General features: G+C 45.4%; 1 protein-coding gene across 3 annotated transcripts in view; it reads right to left on the bottom strand.

The window, feature by feature from the left end:
* LOC115195978 (aryl hydrocarbon receptor) overlaps positions 1–14,415 on the bottom strand; it is an 84,318-nt gene extending 69,903 nt beyond the window's left edge. Inside the window, exons 1-3 of one of the 3 annotated variants that reach the window (XM_029756385.1) lie at positions 13,715–14,413; positions 12,902–12,922; positions 12,587–12,777 (exon numbers count right to left, since the gene is read on the bottom strand). In XM_029756385.1, the coding sequence (XP_029612245.1) occupies positions 12,587–12,777; positions 12,902–12,922; positions 13,715–13,755 (253 nt within the window). In that variant the 5' untranslated portion in view covers positions 13,756–14,413. Of the gene's footprint in view, positions 1–12,586; positions 12,778–12,901; positions 12,923–13,714 lie in introns of all 3 variants that reach the window. The other 2 variants (XM_029756384.1, XM_029756386.1) reach the window with 2 other exon arrangements.
* Between the last annotated feature and the right edge of the window lie 426 nt (positions 14,416–14,841).

The following is a 14,841-nucleotide window of genomic DNA, read 5'->3' as shown; positions in this document are numbered from 1 at the left end:
ACATTTGTAACCCATGTCGAGTGGAGAATCCATCCTTTGTGAGCGAGACAACCGTGGCGACGGTCTGCGGGAGGCCTTTACAACAGAGTGGATATAGGAAACATGAAGATACACTATATTAAACAGAGCTTAGAGAGGGGGCAGGCACAGGCGGGGGTGACCGGGTTAGTGTGACGGCATGAGGCAACCAGAAAATACAACAACACCATCATCACCTCATCTCCGCTGGTTGGAGAGAGACATCGGAAAGACGGAATACTCTTTATCTAAATCAAACGGTATGTTAACAAAATCCAGAAGCAGGTGGGCAAATTGAAACGGAACGACTGCAGAGTTGTATACCGGGTAAGACTTATCAACACAGTTTATCAATGGTGAACAAACTATGACACAATGGTTGATTTTGAGTAAATGATCAGTTCATAATCAGATCTTCTGTTCTCCACCCTAACTGTGTTCATCAATGCTTTCCATCTTTTTGAAGCTGGCGTCGGTCCTGCATACTGTCATGTGGCAGCAGAAGGGAAACATGCAGAAGCTCTACCCAGTACCCAGATAAAATGCTAACAAAAAGGACAAGACTATGATCAAACACCCCGTTTGAGAGATCGTTTGAGAGAAAGTAGCAGGGTTCCAGCGTTGTGAGGCAGAACACTTCCAGCGTTTGAAAACACCTGGACAGTGGTCTCACACACACACACACACACACACACACACACACACACACACACACACACACACACACACACACACACACACACACACACACACACACACACAATGATCTGCAGTCAGGGCCTAAATCATTTCCAGTTGTAGTCTTTGCTACAGTATAACGCAAACTCAACCGCTCTTTCAAATTACTAAGAACATTCAATATGGAGGGTACAACGGTTGATAAATGAGTTTAAAATATCTTCTATTTACTTAGTATATCCTCATGTCTCTGAGGTTGCTTGAGGCATCATAGGCATCATTTACGGCCAGTTTCATCTGAAACATATTTGTAAATCTTATCTCATAATTTACAGTCTACCAATATACAACTTTTAGGGCTCTATTTTAACAAACCTGACGCAATGATTCATCTAAGCGCTGGCGCTAAAGGTTCTGAGGGTGTGTCAGAAATATTTTTGCTATTTTCACACCAGGAATTATGAGTACAATAGCTGGCGGTGGCGTGAAAGTGCTTGGTTTTGATGAATAAACAAGTTGTAGATGTGACGAGGGCTTGGCCGCCCGCTGGCGTAATACTGCATGCTTTTGTCTCAAGTTCTGTAGGTTATTGACGTCTTTGCGTCGTCATCAACTCCAATTCTGCTGGGGGCACGGAATATTCCTGTCCTGGTCCATTGTGGATTGATACTACAGTTAAATGTTAAATAACATAGGCTACAGTAATGAGTAATAGCAACAACAACAAAAAAACAGTGTTTGCTCAATAGCCTATGTTTGGAGTGTTGGCAGTCAACATTGTTGTAATTGGCTTCAAGATCCTAGCCTACATGTCTTTACGCATCGCACTTCTCCTCAAATAAAAAATACTAGGCTCCCGTGAATTGTATTGTATGTGTGAGGCACGTTCTCAAATAGCAAGATATAGCCTAGGCCTACCGTTGATACCGCATTATAGGACTGAATCATTGAAATACTGTCACGTCCTGACCAGTAGAGGGGGTAGTTGGGTCAGGACGTGGCAGAAGGGAGTGTGTGTTTGTTATTGTTTCATTGATTTTGGCCGTGTGACTTCCAATCAAGCACAGCTGTAGAGGGTTGTGGTTGATTGGGAGTCACACATAAGGTGCCTACTTTGCCTTGTGGGGTTGTGGGTGTTTGTTTTTTGCACTGCTTTTATAGCCTGCAGAACTGTCACTGGTGTCACCCTTTTGTGTTGTTCCTGTGGATGCTCTACTCCTTTTGTTTTGGTAATAAAAAATGAGTATTCACATACCTGCTGCGCCTTGGTTCATTTCAGAAGACAGCCGTTACAGAACCACCCACCAAACCAGGACCAAGCAGCAGAAGAGGAGGAAGCCACAGGAGAGAAAAAAGGAGGAATGGACATGGGAGGACGTCCTGGACGGCAAGGGAGCCTACACCTGGGAAGAGATCCTGGCCGGAAGGGATCGCCTCCCATGGGAACAGGTGGAGGCACTCAGGAGAGTGGAGGCAGCTGGACAGAGGAACCAACGGGAATGTTTTGCTGGTACACGACTAGCGTTCAAACCCGAGAGGCAGCCCCAAGATTTTTTTTTTGGGGGGGCACACGGGTAGTTTGGCCAGGCCAGGGAAGAGCCGTAAGCCAGCTACCCGTGACTACAGGGAGGTGCGTATGAGGTGGAGGGCGCCATGTTACGCTGTGGTACGCACCATCTCGCCTATACGGACGCACAGCCCAGTTCGCCCAGTACCAGCGCCCCGCAGGTGCCAGGGCAAGGGGAGCATCGAGCCGGAAGGGGTGATGTCAACCCTGCACTCAAGACCGCGAGTGCGCCCTTTCGGACCGGTGTTTCCCGCTAGACGCACTAGCATGGAGGTGCGTGTCTCCAGGCTGGAGAGTCCAATACCAGCCCCACGCATCAGGAGTCTAGTGCGTCAGCCCAGCCTCGCCAGTCAACAGTCACCAGAGCTGCCCGCCAGTCAACAGTCACCAGAGCTGCCCGCCAGTCAACAGTCACCAGAGCTGCCCGCCAGTCAACAGTCGTCAGAGCTGCCCGCCAGTCAACAGTCGTCAGAGCTGCCCGCCAGTCAACAGTCGTCAGAGCTGCCCGCCAGTCAACAGTCGTCAGAGCTGCCCGCCAGTCAACAGTCGTCAGAGCTGCCCGCCAGTCAACAGTCGTCAGAGCTGTCCGCCAGTCAACAGTCGTCAGAGCTGTCCGCCAGTCAACAGTCGTCAGAGCTGTCCGCCAGTCAACAGTCGTCAGAGCTGCCAGACTGCGCTGAACTGCCGGAGTGGCCAGACTGCCCTGAACTGCCGGAGTGGCCAGACTGCCCTGTTCTGCCGGAGTGGCCAGACTGCCCTGTTCTGCCGGAGTGGCCAGACTGCCCTGTTCTGCCGGAGTGGCCAGACTGCCCTGTTCTGCCGGAGTGGCCAGACTGCCCTGTTCTGCCGGAGTGGCCAGACTGCCCTGTTCTGCCGGAGTGGCCAGACTGCCCTGTTCTGCCAGGGTGCCCGGCCTGTCAGGATCGGCCAGAGTGGCCAGACTGCCCTGTTCTGCAAGAGTGGCCCTCCTGCCTTCCGGCCCAGCCCGAGTGGCCCTCCTGCCTTCCGGCCCAGCCCGAGTGGCCCTCCTGCCTTCCGGCCCAGCCCGAGTGGCCCTCCTGCCTTCCGGCCCAGCCCGAGTGGCCCTCCTGCCTTCCGGCCCAGCCCGAGTGGCCCTCCTGCCCTCCGGCCCAGCCCGAGTGGCCCTCCTGCCCTCCGGCCCAGCCCGAGTGGCCCTCCTGCCCTCCGGCCCAGCCCGAGTGGCCCTCCTGCCCTCCGGCCCAGCCCGAGTGGCCCTCCTGCCCTCCGGCCCAGCCCGAGTGGCCCTCCTGCCCTCCGGCCCAGCCCGAGTGGCCCTCCTGCCTTCCGGCCCAGCCCGAGTGGCCCTCCTGCCTTCCGGCCCAGCCCGAGTGGCCCTCCTGCCTTCCGGCCCAGCCCGAGTGGCCCTCCTGCCTTCCGGCCCAGCCCGAGTGGCCCTCCTGCCTTCCGGCCCAGCCCGAGTGGCCCTCCTGCCTTCCGGCCCAGCCCGAGTGGCCCTCCTGCCTTCCGGCCCAGCCCGAGTGGCCCTCCATGCCTTCCGGCCCAGCCGGAGTGGCCCTCCATGCCTTCCGGCCCAGCCGGAGTGGCCCTCCATGCCTTCCGGCCCAGCCGGAGTGGCCCTCCAGGCCTTCCGGCCCAGCCGGAGTGGCCCTCCATGCCTTCCGGCCCAGCCGGAGTGGCCCTCCATGCCTTCCGGCCCAGCCGGAGTGGCCCGCATGCCTTCCGACCCAGCCGGAGTGGTCCGTCTGCCAGGGTCAGCCCGAGTGGCCCGTCTGCCCGGCGCAGCTATCGGCGCCAACAAAGTGGGCGACGCCGAAGGTGGAGCGAGGTCCACGTCCTGCACCTGAACCACCTCCAGGATAGGTGGGTTGGGGAGGGAGGGTGTAGCACAGTGCCGTCGGTGACGGCAGCCACCCTCCCTTCCCTCCCTTATTGTTTAGGTGTTAAATTTTGTTGGGGATTTTCTTGTTTTCCTTTTTTTTAGGTGCATCCCGGCGTCTGCACCTTGAGGGGGGGGTACTGTCACGTCCTGACCAGTAGAGGGGGTAGTTGGGTCAGGACGTGGCAGAAGGGAGTGTGTGTTTGTTATTGTTTCATTGATTTTGGCCGTGTGACTTCCAATCAAGCACAGCTGTAGAGGGTTGTGGTTGATTGGGAGTCACACATAAGGTGCCTACTTTGCCTTGTGGGTGGTTGTTTTTTGCACTGCTTTTATAGCCTGCAGAACTGTCACTGGTGTCACCCTTTTGTGTTGTTCCTGTGGATGCTCTACTCCTTTTGTTTTGGTAATAAAAAATGAGTATTCACATACCTGCTGCGCCTTGGTTCATTTCAGAAGACAGCCGTTACAAATACGTTTGGAGGAGAGTGCCTTTGTTAACCCGATGAGATGCGCTCTTTGGAGATGGGGACGGATACTTCAACAAGCTAAATTAAGTATTCAGGTAGGCACGTGTGCATGTTTTAGGATGTGCAGTATATTTTCAATTCAAAGCACTCTGACGAATAAAGGATTCAACACCTTTTAAGGATAGGCTACTTTGCAAGGCCAGGATAAAAAAGACATGACTCATTGCTGTTGAACCAGGCTTAGTAGCCTAGGCTTAGGGTAAGGGTAGCAGGGGGGCTTGATATGAAATGGAAAACAATCTGTTTTTTAAAACACCGCAATATTTTTAAACAGGATGGGGTCAGGAGCATGATATCTTAAATGGCTTCTCTCGTTCCATGGCACTGTGTACACACAGTGTACTAGCACAGAGAGGCCGCTGCCTACATACAGACTTGAAATCATTGGACACTTTAATAAGTGGAACCCTAGTCACTTTAATGACTCCACTTTAATAATGTTTACATATCATCTCATATGTATGTATTCTATACTATCTATTGCATCTTAGCCTTTATGCCGCTCTGACATTGCTCATCCATATATTTATACCTTCTTATTCCATTCCTTTACTTAGATGTGTGTGTATTAGGTAGTTGTTGTGGAATTGTTAGATATTACTTGTTAGATATTGCTGCACTGTCGGAACTAGAAGCACAAGCATTTCGCTACACTCGCAATAACATCTGATAACCATGTGTATGTGACCAATTAAATTTGATTTGATTTGACACTTAGGCCTAAATGGTTTTAAGCATTACACTCGCAAGTCTATACAAAATACTAGGCCTCTGTCAATTGTATCGTTGACTATGTTTAAGGCAGATTTAAAAACATATCACTCGTTGATATGGATGGCTGAATAGTTTGGAGTAGCGTGTCTTTGGTAATCGAATGAGGGGCACTCTTTGATAATGCGGTTGGATAGGCTACTGAATAAGTGAAACGAAGTATGCAGGTATGTGAATTGTGAATAATGAAAAAGCAAAAACCTTCAAAATATTTCAAAGCACTCTGTCGACCATTGAAAACCTCTTTATTCATAGGCTAGTTGGCTAATGGCCAGGATAAAAATAGGCACCTATGCGATGTTGCTAAACCAGTCTTGATTAAGGGGAGGGTTGGCTGTTTGCTTTTTAATCAAATTAAATTAAATTGGGGGAAAACAACTGTTTTCAAGGAAACACCTCAAATATTGCCACCCCTACTACCTCAGCCCAAGGGAGCCGATGTTAAGATAGGTAAATTGCCGAACCTCTCGTTATGGCTGGAAAATGCCAGTGTCCCAGTGATGACGAAATTGCAAACTAACGTGCGTTTGACACTTGCGCCTCCTTAGCGCCAGATGAAAATAGAGCCCTTAGTGTGTGAATACTTCTTTACACAATATTTAATTGTCACCATATGAATGATTATTGACACTAAGCTGCACATCTGGAAACAGTTCAGCTGAGTCATGTAATAGCTTAACACTTACATTTGAGCCATTTAACAGATACATTTTCATACTGGTCGCCCCATGGGAATCGAACCCACAACTCTGACGTTGCTAGTGCCATGCTCCACCAACTGAGCCACACAAGACTATTTGAAAATAAGGGAGAGCCGCACACTCTAGGAGCTCAGATGCAAAAATGTAATATCCAACATTTCGACAGCCAAGCTGTCTTCATCAGGGTATGATCACAAACACTGCGAGATGAGTCGTTTATATAGTGTCAAAAGACACACAGGTGTCTGTAATCATGGCCAAGTGTGGCCTAATATCATTGGTTAATTCTCAAATATAAAAATGGCATACAAAGAACAGCATACAAAAAAACAAATGGATAGCATACGATCATAGATTCATTTTAGACTACACAAGCTTACAAACAATTACAATGGCAAAGTCACAATAATCACAAGAATGGCTTCAGATCAAAGTCTATGTTGAGACCGAAGGGTGCAAGGGTCTTTAAATTAAAGATCCAGGCAGCCTCTCGTTTTAACAATAAATTATCAAGGTCAACCTCCTCTCCTAGGGAGGGTGACATGTTCGATGCTTATAACGCAGAGACGAAATCGAGTGGTTTGCTTCCAAAATGTGGGCCGCAACTGGGTAAGTCAAGTTTTTGCACCTAATGGTGCTACGATGCTCTGAGATACATATTTTTAATTCACGCTTTGTTTTACCCACATCACTTTTACCACAAGGACAAGTTATAAGATAAATAACTGCCTTAGTGGAGCACGTGATAACACCTTTGATTGGTATCGATTTCCCTGTTTGTGGGTGTTTGAAGGATCTACATTTATAAGTGCCATTGCCATTACACTTGTCATTTCCATCCAGTAGGGGCGCAAATAGACGTTGTTCAGGAATATCTTGGGGTGGTAAATCAGAGTGTACCAATTGGTCTCTGAGATTCCTGCCCCGCGAGAATACGACCAAGGGAAGGTCCGAAAACATCGTATTTTAGAATGTGCCACTGTTTGTGAACGATTCCCTTAATTTGTTCAGAGCGCTTTGAATAGCAGGTAGTTAGAACGCAAGAATGCGTCTTTTTGCGAGACTGACCTTGAAAAAGGTCTCGTTTTGTTTTGAATTTTATCAATGGCGATATTAATCTGATCATTTTTGTACCCCCTCTCAGACTATTACCATGACATTAGCAAAAACATGACCAAAAAACTCATAAGTCAGGCTTTACGGTCTGGCTTAATTTTTTTCATCCTTATGTGACCCATACCTAGGTGTCTGGTTAGACTGTAAACTCTCCTTCCAGACTCACATCAAACATTTCCAATCCAAAGTTAAATCTAGAATTGGCTTCCTATTTCGCAACAAAGTATCCTTCACTCGTGCTGCCAAACATACCCTTGTAAAACTGACCATCCTACCGATCCTCGACTTCGGCGATGTCATTTACAAAATAGCCTCCAATACCCTACTCAATAAATTGGATGCAGTCTATCACAGTGCCATCCGTTTTGTCACCAAAGCCCCATATACTACCCACCACTGCGACCTGTACGCTCTCGTTGGCTGGCCCTCGCTTCATACTTGTCGCCAAACCCACTGGCTCCAGGTCATCTACAAGACCCTGCTAGGTAAAGTCCCCCCTTATCTCAGCTCGCTGGTCACCATAGCAGCACCCACCTGTAGCGCGCGCTCCGCAAGGTATATCTCTCTGGTCACCCCCAAAGCCAATTCCTCCTTCGGCCGCCTCTCCTTCCAGTTCTCTGCTGCCAATGACTGGAACGAACTACAAAAATCTCTGAAACTGGAAACACTTATCTCCCTCACTAGCTTTAAGCACCAGCTGTCAGAGCAGCTCACAGATTACTGCACCTGTACATAGCCCAACTATAATTTAGCCCAAACAACTACCTCTTCCCCTACTGTATTTATTTATTTATTTTGCTCCTTTGCACCCCATTATTTATATTTCTACTTGCACTTTCTTCCACTGCAAATCTACCATTCCAGTGTTTTACTTGCTATATTGTATTTACTTCGCCAACATGGCCTTTTTTGCCTTTACCTCCATTATCTCACCTCATTTGCTCACATTGTATATAGACTTATTTTTCGACTCTATTATTGACTGTATGTTTGTTTTACTCCATGTGTAACTCTGTATTGTTGTATGTGTCGAACTGCTTTGCTTTATCTTGGCCAGGTCGCAATTGTAAATGAGAACTTGTTCTCAACTTGCCTACCTGGTTAAATAAAGGTGAAATAAATAAAATAAATAAAATACCCCCACACCCACCCTTCCTGTCTTTCCCGCTCCCTATACCTCTCTCCCCTCTTCCCCTATCTCTCTCATGATCACTCCTTCTCTGTGACAAAACCCTGTAAAGATTGCCCTATGTGTGCTCCAATGCCACCCTGAATATCTCCAATGGTCAGACTCATTAACAGTCTCTGTCAGACCCAGGGCAAAGTGGACAACCACGGAACTAACAATCTACCAATGTTAAATGATGTACAGCACGAGGCTACTGTACCTCAGTCAAGCTCCCATTGGTCAAAACCTATCAAATCAAAGCCACGTCACATTCCAATACCCAGAATCCTAAGCCATCCTACTGCGCAGCACAAATGCTGTGATGAAGTATTAGTTGCCAGTTGAATCTAAAGAAGACCCACAGCTATTTTCTGTAACTAGGCTTTATTGTAGCTAGCCATGATTTATTCAAAAAATGTGATCATATTTGTATTTTTCCTTCAAGTGTTACATTGTTTAAGTTAATTTACATTGCTGCTGATATAATGCAGCTATAAAATATTAAGTATTCAATCAATTTAATGAAACACAGTTTCTTCCATTTACATTTAATCAATTGTTGATTTATAGTGTAACATAATGTATCATATATGTCATTGAGCAGTGACTTTTATCCAAAGTCCCTTACAGAGACGAGACATGTTCATACATGATCATATTGTTGACCACAGGAAAACTGTAATGGAGGACTCAGGATGACCCATCATACTTCCTTACATTTTGCCCTTTAGTTCTTCTCTCCTCCTTTCATTCTCTCCCCTATCCTTCTCTCCTCTTTCTTCCTCTCCCCCAGTTTATGTTAAGCAGTGTGGTGGATGGGAGGGAAGGAAAGGACTTCTCCTTGGTTAATCTCTCTACCTGTCCTGGGAGTCTCTGCTCCTGGTATTTTAACTAAAACAACTCCTAGTGGAGTCCTCTCAAATATTAAACCTGTTATTGTCTCCACAGACACTGAGCTAAATGACTACCGCCCTGTAGCACTCACTTCCGTCATCATGAAGTGCTTTGAGAGACTAGTCAAGGACCGTATCACCGCCACCCTACCTGACACCCTCGACTCATTCCAATTTGCTTACCGACCCAATAGGTCCACAGACGACGCAACCGCCATCCCACTGCACTCTGCCCTAACCCATCTGGACAAGAGGAATACCTATGTAAGAATGCTGTTCATCGATTACAGCTCAGCATTTAACACCATAGTACCCTCCAAACTCGTCATTAAACTCGAGACCCTGGGTCTCGACCCCGCCCTGTACAACTGGGTCCTGGACTTCCTGACGGGCCGCCCCCAGGTGGTGAGGGTAGGTAACAACATCTCCACCCTGCTGATCCTCAACACTGGGTCCCCACAAGGGTGCGTTCTCAGCCCTCTTCTGTACTCCCTGTTCACCCACGACTGCGTGGCCATGCACTCCTCCAACTCAATCATCAAGTTTGCAGATGACACTACAGTGGTAGGCTTGATTACCAACAACGACGAGATGGCCTACAGGGAGGAGGTGAGGGCCCTCGGACTGTGGTGTCAGGAAAATAACCTCACACTCAATGTCAACAAAACAAAAGAGATGATCGTGGACTTCAGGAAACAGCAGAGGGAGCATCCCCCTATCTACATTGACTGGACAGTAGTGGAGAGGGTGGAGAGTTTTAAGTTCCTTGGCGTACACATCACGGACAAACTGAAATGGTCCACCCACACAGACAGTGTGGTGAAGAAGGCACAGCAGCGCCTCTTCAACCTCAGGAGGCTGAAGAAATTCGGCTTGTCACCAAAAACACTCACAAACTTTTACAGATGCACAATTCGAGAGCATCCTGTCGGGCTGTATCACCGCCTGGTATGGCAGCTGCTCCGCCCATAACCGGAAGACTCTCCAGAGGGTAGTGAGGTCTGCACAACGCATCACCGGGTGCAAACTACCTGCCCTCCAGGACACCTACACCACCTTATGTCACAGGAAGGCCAAAAAGTTCATCAAGAACAGCAACCACCCGAGCCACTGCCTGTTCACCCCGCTAACATCCAGAAGGCGAGGTCAGTACAGGTGCATCAAAGCTGGAACCGAGAGACTGAAAAACAGCTTCTATCTCAAGGCCATCAGACTGTTAAACAGCCATCACTAACATTGAGTGGCTGCTGCCAACATACTGACTCAACTCAAGCCATTTTAATAATGGGAAAATTGATGTAATCAATTTATCACTTTCCACTTTATATTATTTATATTAGATAATGTTTACATAACCTACATTATTCATCTCATATGTATATACTGTACGCTATACCATCTACTGCATCTTGCCATCTTGATGTAATTAAATGTATCACTAGCCACTTTAAACAATGCCACTTTATATAATGTTTTCATAACTGTCACGTCCTGACCAGTAAAGGGGTTATTCGTTATTATAGTTTGGTCAGGACATGGCAGGGGGTATTTGTTTCGAGTGTTTCGGGGTTTGTTGGGCTATGTGTTTAGGTAGAGGGGTGTTTGTTTAGAGTGTTCCGGGGTTTTTGGTTATGTTCTATGTTAGTATATTTCTATGTTCTGGTCTAGTCTTTTTAGTTCTATGTTTAGGGTTATTGGATGGATTTTCAATTGGAGGCAGCTGTTCCTCGTTGCCTCTGATTGAAGGTCCTATATAGAGGGGTGTTTTTGTAATGGGTTTTGTGGGAAGTTGTTTTTGCACTGCTGTGTTTAGCCTGTAATACCGTGCGGGCGGGCGTGCGGGCGTGCGTGCGTGCGTGCGTGCGTGCGTGCGTGCGTGCGTGCGTGCGTGCGTGCGTTCATTCGTTTTCTTGGTTTTGTTGTTACGTGTCTCAAATAAAGTTTAATGAGCACTCAACCCGCTGCGCCTTGGTCCACTATATACGACGACCGTTACAATAACCTACATTACTCATCTCATATGTATATACTGTACTCTATACCATCTACTGCATCTTGCCATCCTGATGTAATGTATCACTAGCCACCTTAAACAATGCCGCTTTATATGTTTTCATACCCTACATTACTCATCTCATATGTATATACTGTACTCCACACCATCTACTGCATCTTGCCTATGCCGTTCGGCCATCACTAATTTATATATTTTTATGTACATATTCGTATTCATTCCTTCACACTTGTGTGTACAAGGTAGTTGTTGTGGAATTGCTAGGTTATATTACTTGTTAGATATTACTGCATGGTCAGAACTAGAAGCACAAGCATTTCGCTACACTCGCATTAACACCTGCTAACCATGTGTATGTGACAAATACATTTGATTTTATTTGATCCAAACGCAAACCTCCAATCTCCCTTCCATTTCCAAATAGATGGAGGGAACCCATGTGACGTTATTCATTTATTCAGATGATTTCTCTTTAAACCATAAACATTGGGTAGTAAGGTCCAGAAGTCATTGAGGTGAAACATCTCCACAATATTTTAGCTTTGTTCCGGTGTGCCTTGAGGTTAGTCCCATAAGCAATCTCAACCCTGCCACTTTCCTCCTCTCCCCTCCTCCCCAGCTATGCACTTTCCATTCCCTATGCAGCATCTTCAACACCGCTCTTACCCACGGCAAAGTCGGGTCATGCCCACTGTTTCCATTCGACTCACCTCAACAGCCATTTTAAAATTGACTGTCTAAAACAAACATTTTCCTCCCTCCGTTTTATAAATGATTTAAGCTCATTTTCTTTTAATTATACATGATGCATCACCACCACCAGAACTCAGCGCCTGCACTGCAGGTGGGGATTCTGACGTAGAAAACCCCATATTGAAACTGTATAAAAATATGTTTTTGTATGTCATTGATTAGCTTATTAAGTAGTTCAGTATTGTCTTTACATCATGTATGTGGTGTGTCTTGAGAAGAAAATGTGAAAGGATACAGCGTAGCAGCATTTCTTAGAAAGGCCTTGCCAAGATAACACAATTATTTAATACATTTAGAAGGAATTGAATAATACAACCTAATACATTATTTTCAGCAGAGTACAATTAAAAAATAATAATATCATATAATATATAATAATTATATTTTCTTTTCTTTTAAGGAAATGTCCAAATAATTGATCATATGTATGTCACTACAGTGCATATCCTAAGCTTATAACCTCCACACAGTTACCTGCAGCCAACACACACACACACACACACACACACACACACACACCTGAGAAGAAGTTCTTGGTCCTCAGGTAGCTCACGCTGAGCCGTAAGATAGAGAGTTTATCCAAGCTGGAGGTGACCTCTTCTGGGAAGGGCAGTAGACTGGCCAGACGGTCTAACTCAGAGTTCAGACGATCCCGGTGGCGCTTTGATGGGTTAGACTTGGTCCCTTCAGATGGAGCTGTCTGTTTCTCTCTGAGCAGGAGAAGAGACATGGGGTTTATTAGGGAATCACAGAGGAAATTATGAAGCCAGTAAGCTAATTCTCTCAATGTTGATAATAAGGTAAACAGTGGACATATTGCCACTCAGTACTCACTTTTGGTCTTTCACTTCGATGCTGAATGATAAATCATATAATTAAATATTGGTATTAATAATAATACTATACGTTTAATAATAAATCATCATATCAATATTAATACTAATAACAATAATATTATTATAATAATGTTCTTATTTCCTTATAAGTTTAATTATTATTTCCGCTCCTTTTTAGCTTATTTTTTTTTTTACCAGTTATAGATAAGCAATAATAACATTTGAAATACAGTGTAAAAAAATATATTAATAGTCAAGTTACAAGTACTTGAACGTTTCACACGATACAATAAGGGCACACTGAACTATGAAAAATACTGAAACAAAAATAAATACAAAAGGCCTGAGACTGATGAGCACGAGCACGAGCACTGCGCGCCTTCCACCTGTGCCCGGAGCACTGGCATGGGTTCGTTAAGATTCGAATTGAATCAAATTGAATCATCATATTGAATCATCTCTCTCCATCTCAATTGAACATCACTTCAACCATTTGACCTCGTCATGATTATGAGTCAACTTATGTGTTGAGTTATTTTTATTTAGGACATTATGCATAACATTATGCATCATTATCCTGACACAATATACTATCTAGGATAAACATACTGCTTATAATATATATATCCAAATCTGTCTGCACCAAACAATATTGAAGATATATACATGCTATTTGGATGGATCGTGAGTGACTATCATGTCATATAGCGTTGACTCATATATTATCAAACAATACAAAATAATAACGTTATGGTGGGCCATTTTAGTTCATTATGCAAGCTAATACAACGTTCAAAAAACTCTCACTTACCCTCTTTGCACCGGTTTTCTTCTTTTCCGTCCAGCATACATGGTTGAGGCTTTACTAGTAGCCAGCGGTATAGCCGAATTATTCTATGTTAAGTGAAGACCGAGCCGATCTACATAAACCCGGTAATGGTTGTCTAATAAACCTATTTACTCATCCCCAGATCTTGTCCAGAAGGAACTGTTTTCAAGAATGGATCAAGCAATGCACCGATTCATAAGTCCTCTTGTCCTACATCAATGACGTTGATGTTTGTCAGGCGGTTCAAATAATTAAGCCTACAAACAAATACTGACAACGATTATATAAATGCCATTGCATGCAACTGAACGCCGTATCACAATGAAATATAGTTTTCCAACAAATAAGCACTGCTAAATTGACATTCGTCAAAAAGTGGCAGCAAGTGCATCCCTTCCGCGGTGTTTAACCTGTGCGTAAAATGCTGTTGACATCCGATTATAATGGCTTCCACATCAAGCAAAGTCCATGTCATCATTCGTTTCGTTACAAGATTAACATTAGTGGAAAAAATAGAGGGGGAAATAATAACGACATTGAAATATGTTGCAGCTTTTTCGCTAACGCTTCTTTGCAAATCTCTTGTGGCACGAGCAGCTAAAGCGCGCTCTCAACCTGAGCCCACAGTCCCCCTCACAGCCCAGTTATTCCAGGGAACACGCATTGGACTGGACTGACCAGGCAACTGGCACAGATTTGTGCAAGAGCGCGCAAGGATCAGAGGTGGAGGCGCGCGAATCAGAGGCCTTGAGTTAGAGTGCGCGCGCAAGGATTAGGCCTCAGGTTAGAGGGCGCGTGCAATTAACAGAAATAGGATCAGCTCAAGGTTCCATTTGGTCACTGGCACAACTTCTCAACTATTTGTAAAGTTGGTTGACTATTCGTCTATTTAATTATATATTTAGTGAAGTTGGAAAACCTTGCAGAAGTTTATTTATATTGATTTACTCATTTTGGGTATGCCTTTCTATAACTAAAATAACCATGAGGACATTTACATTTTTTTTTTTTTTTTAATTTTAGTCATTTAGCAGACGCTCTTATCCAGAGCGACTTACAGTAGTGAATGCATACATTTCATAATTTTTTTCCCCCGTACTTTCCTCAGG

This window comes from Salmo trutta, chromosome 6, assembly GCF_901001165.1.
Source record: "Salmo trutta chromosome 6, fSalTru1.1, whole genome shotgun sequence".
NCBI lineage: Eukaryota > Metazoa > Chordata > Actinopteri > Salmoniformes > Salmonidae > Salmo > Salmo trutta.
Note: the sequence above shows the minus strand (reverse complement) of the source record. Positions and strands in the feature narration are given on the sequence as shown.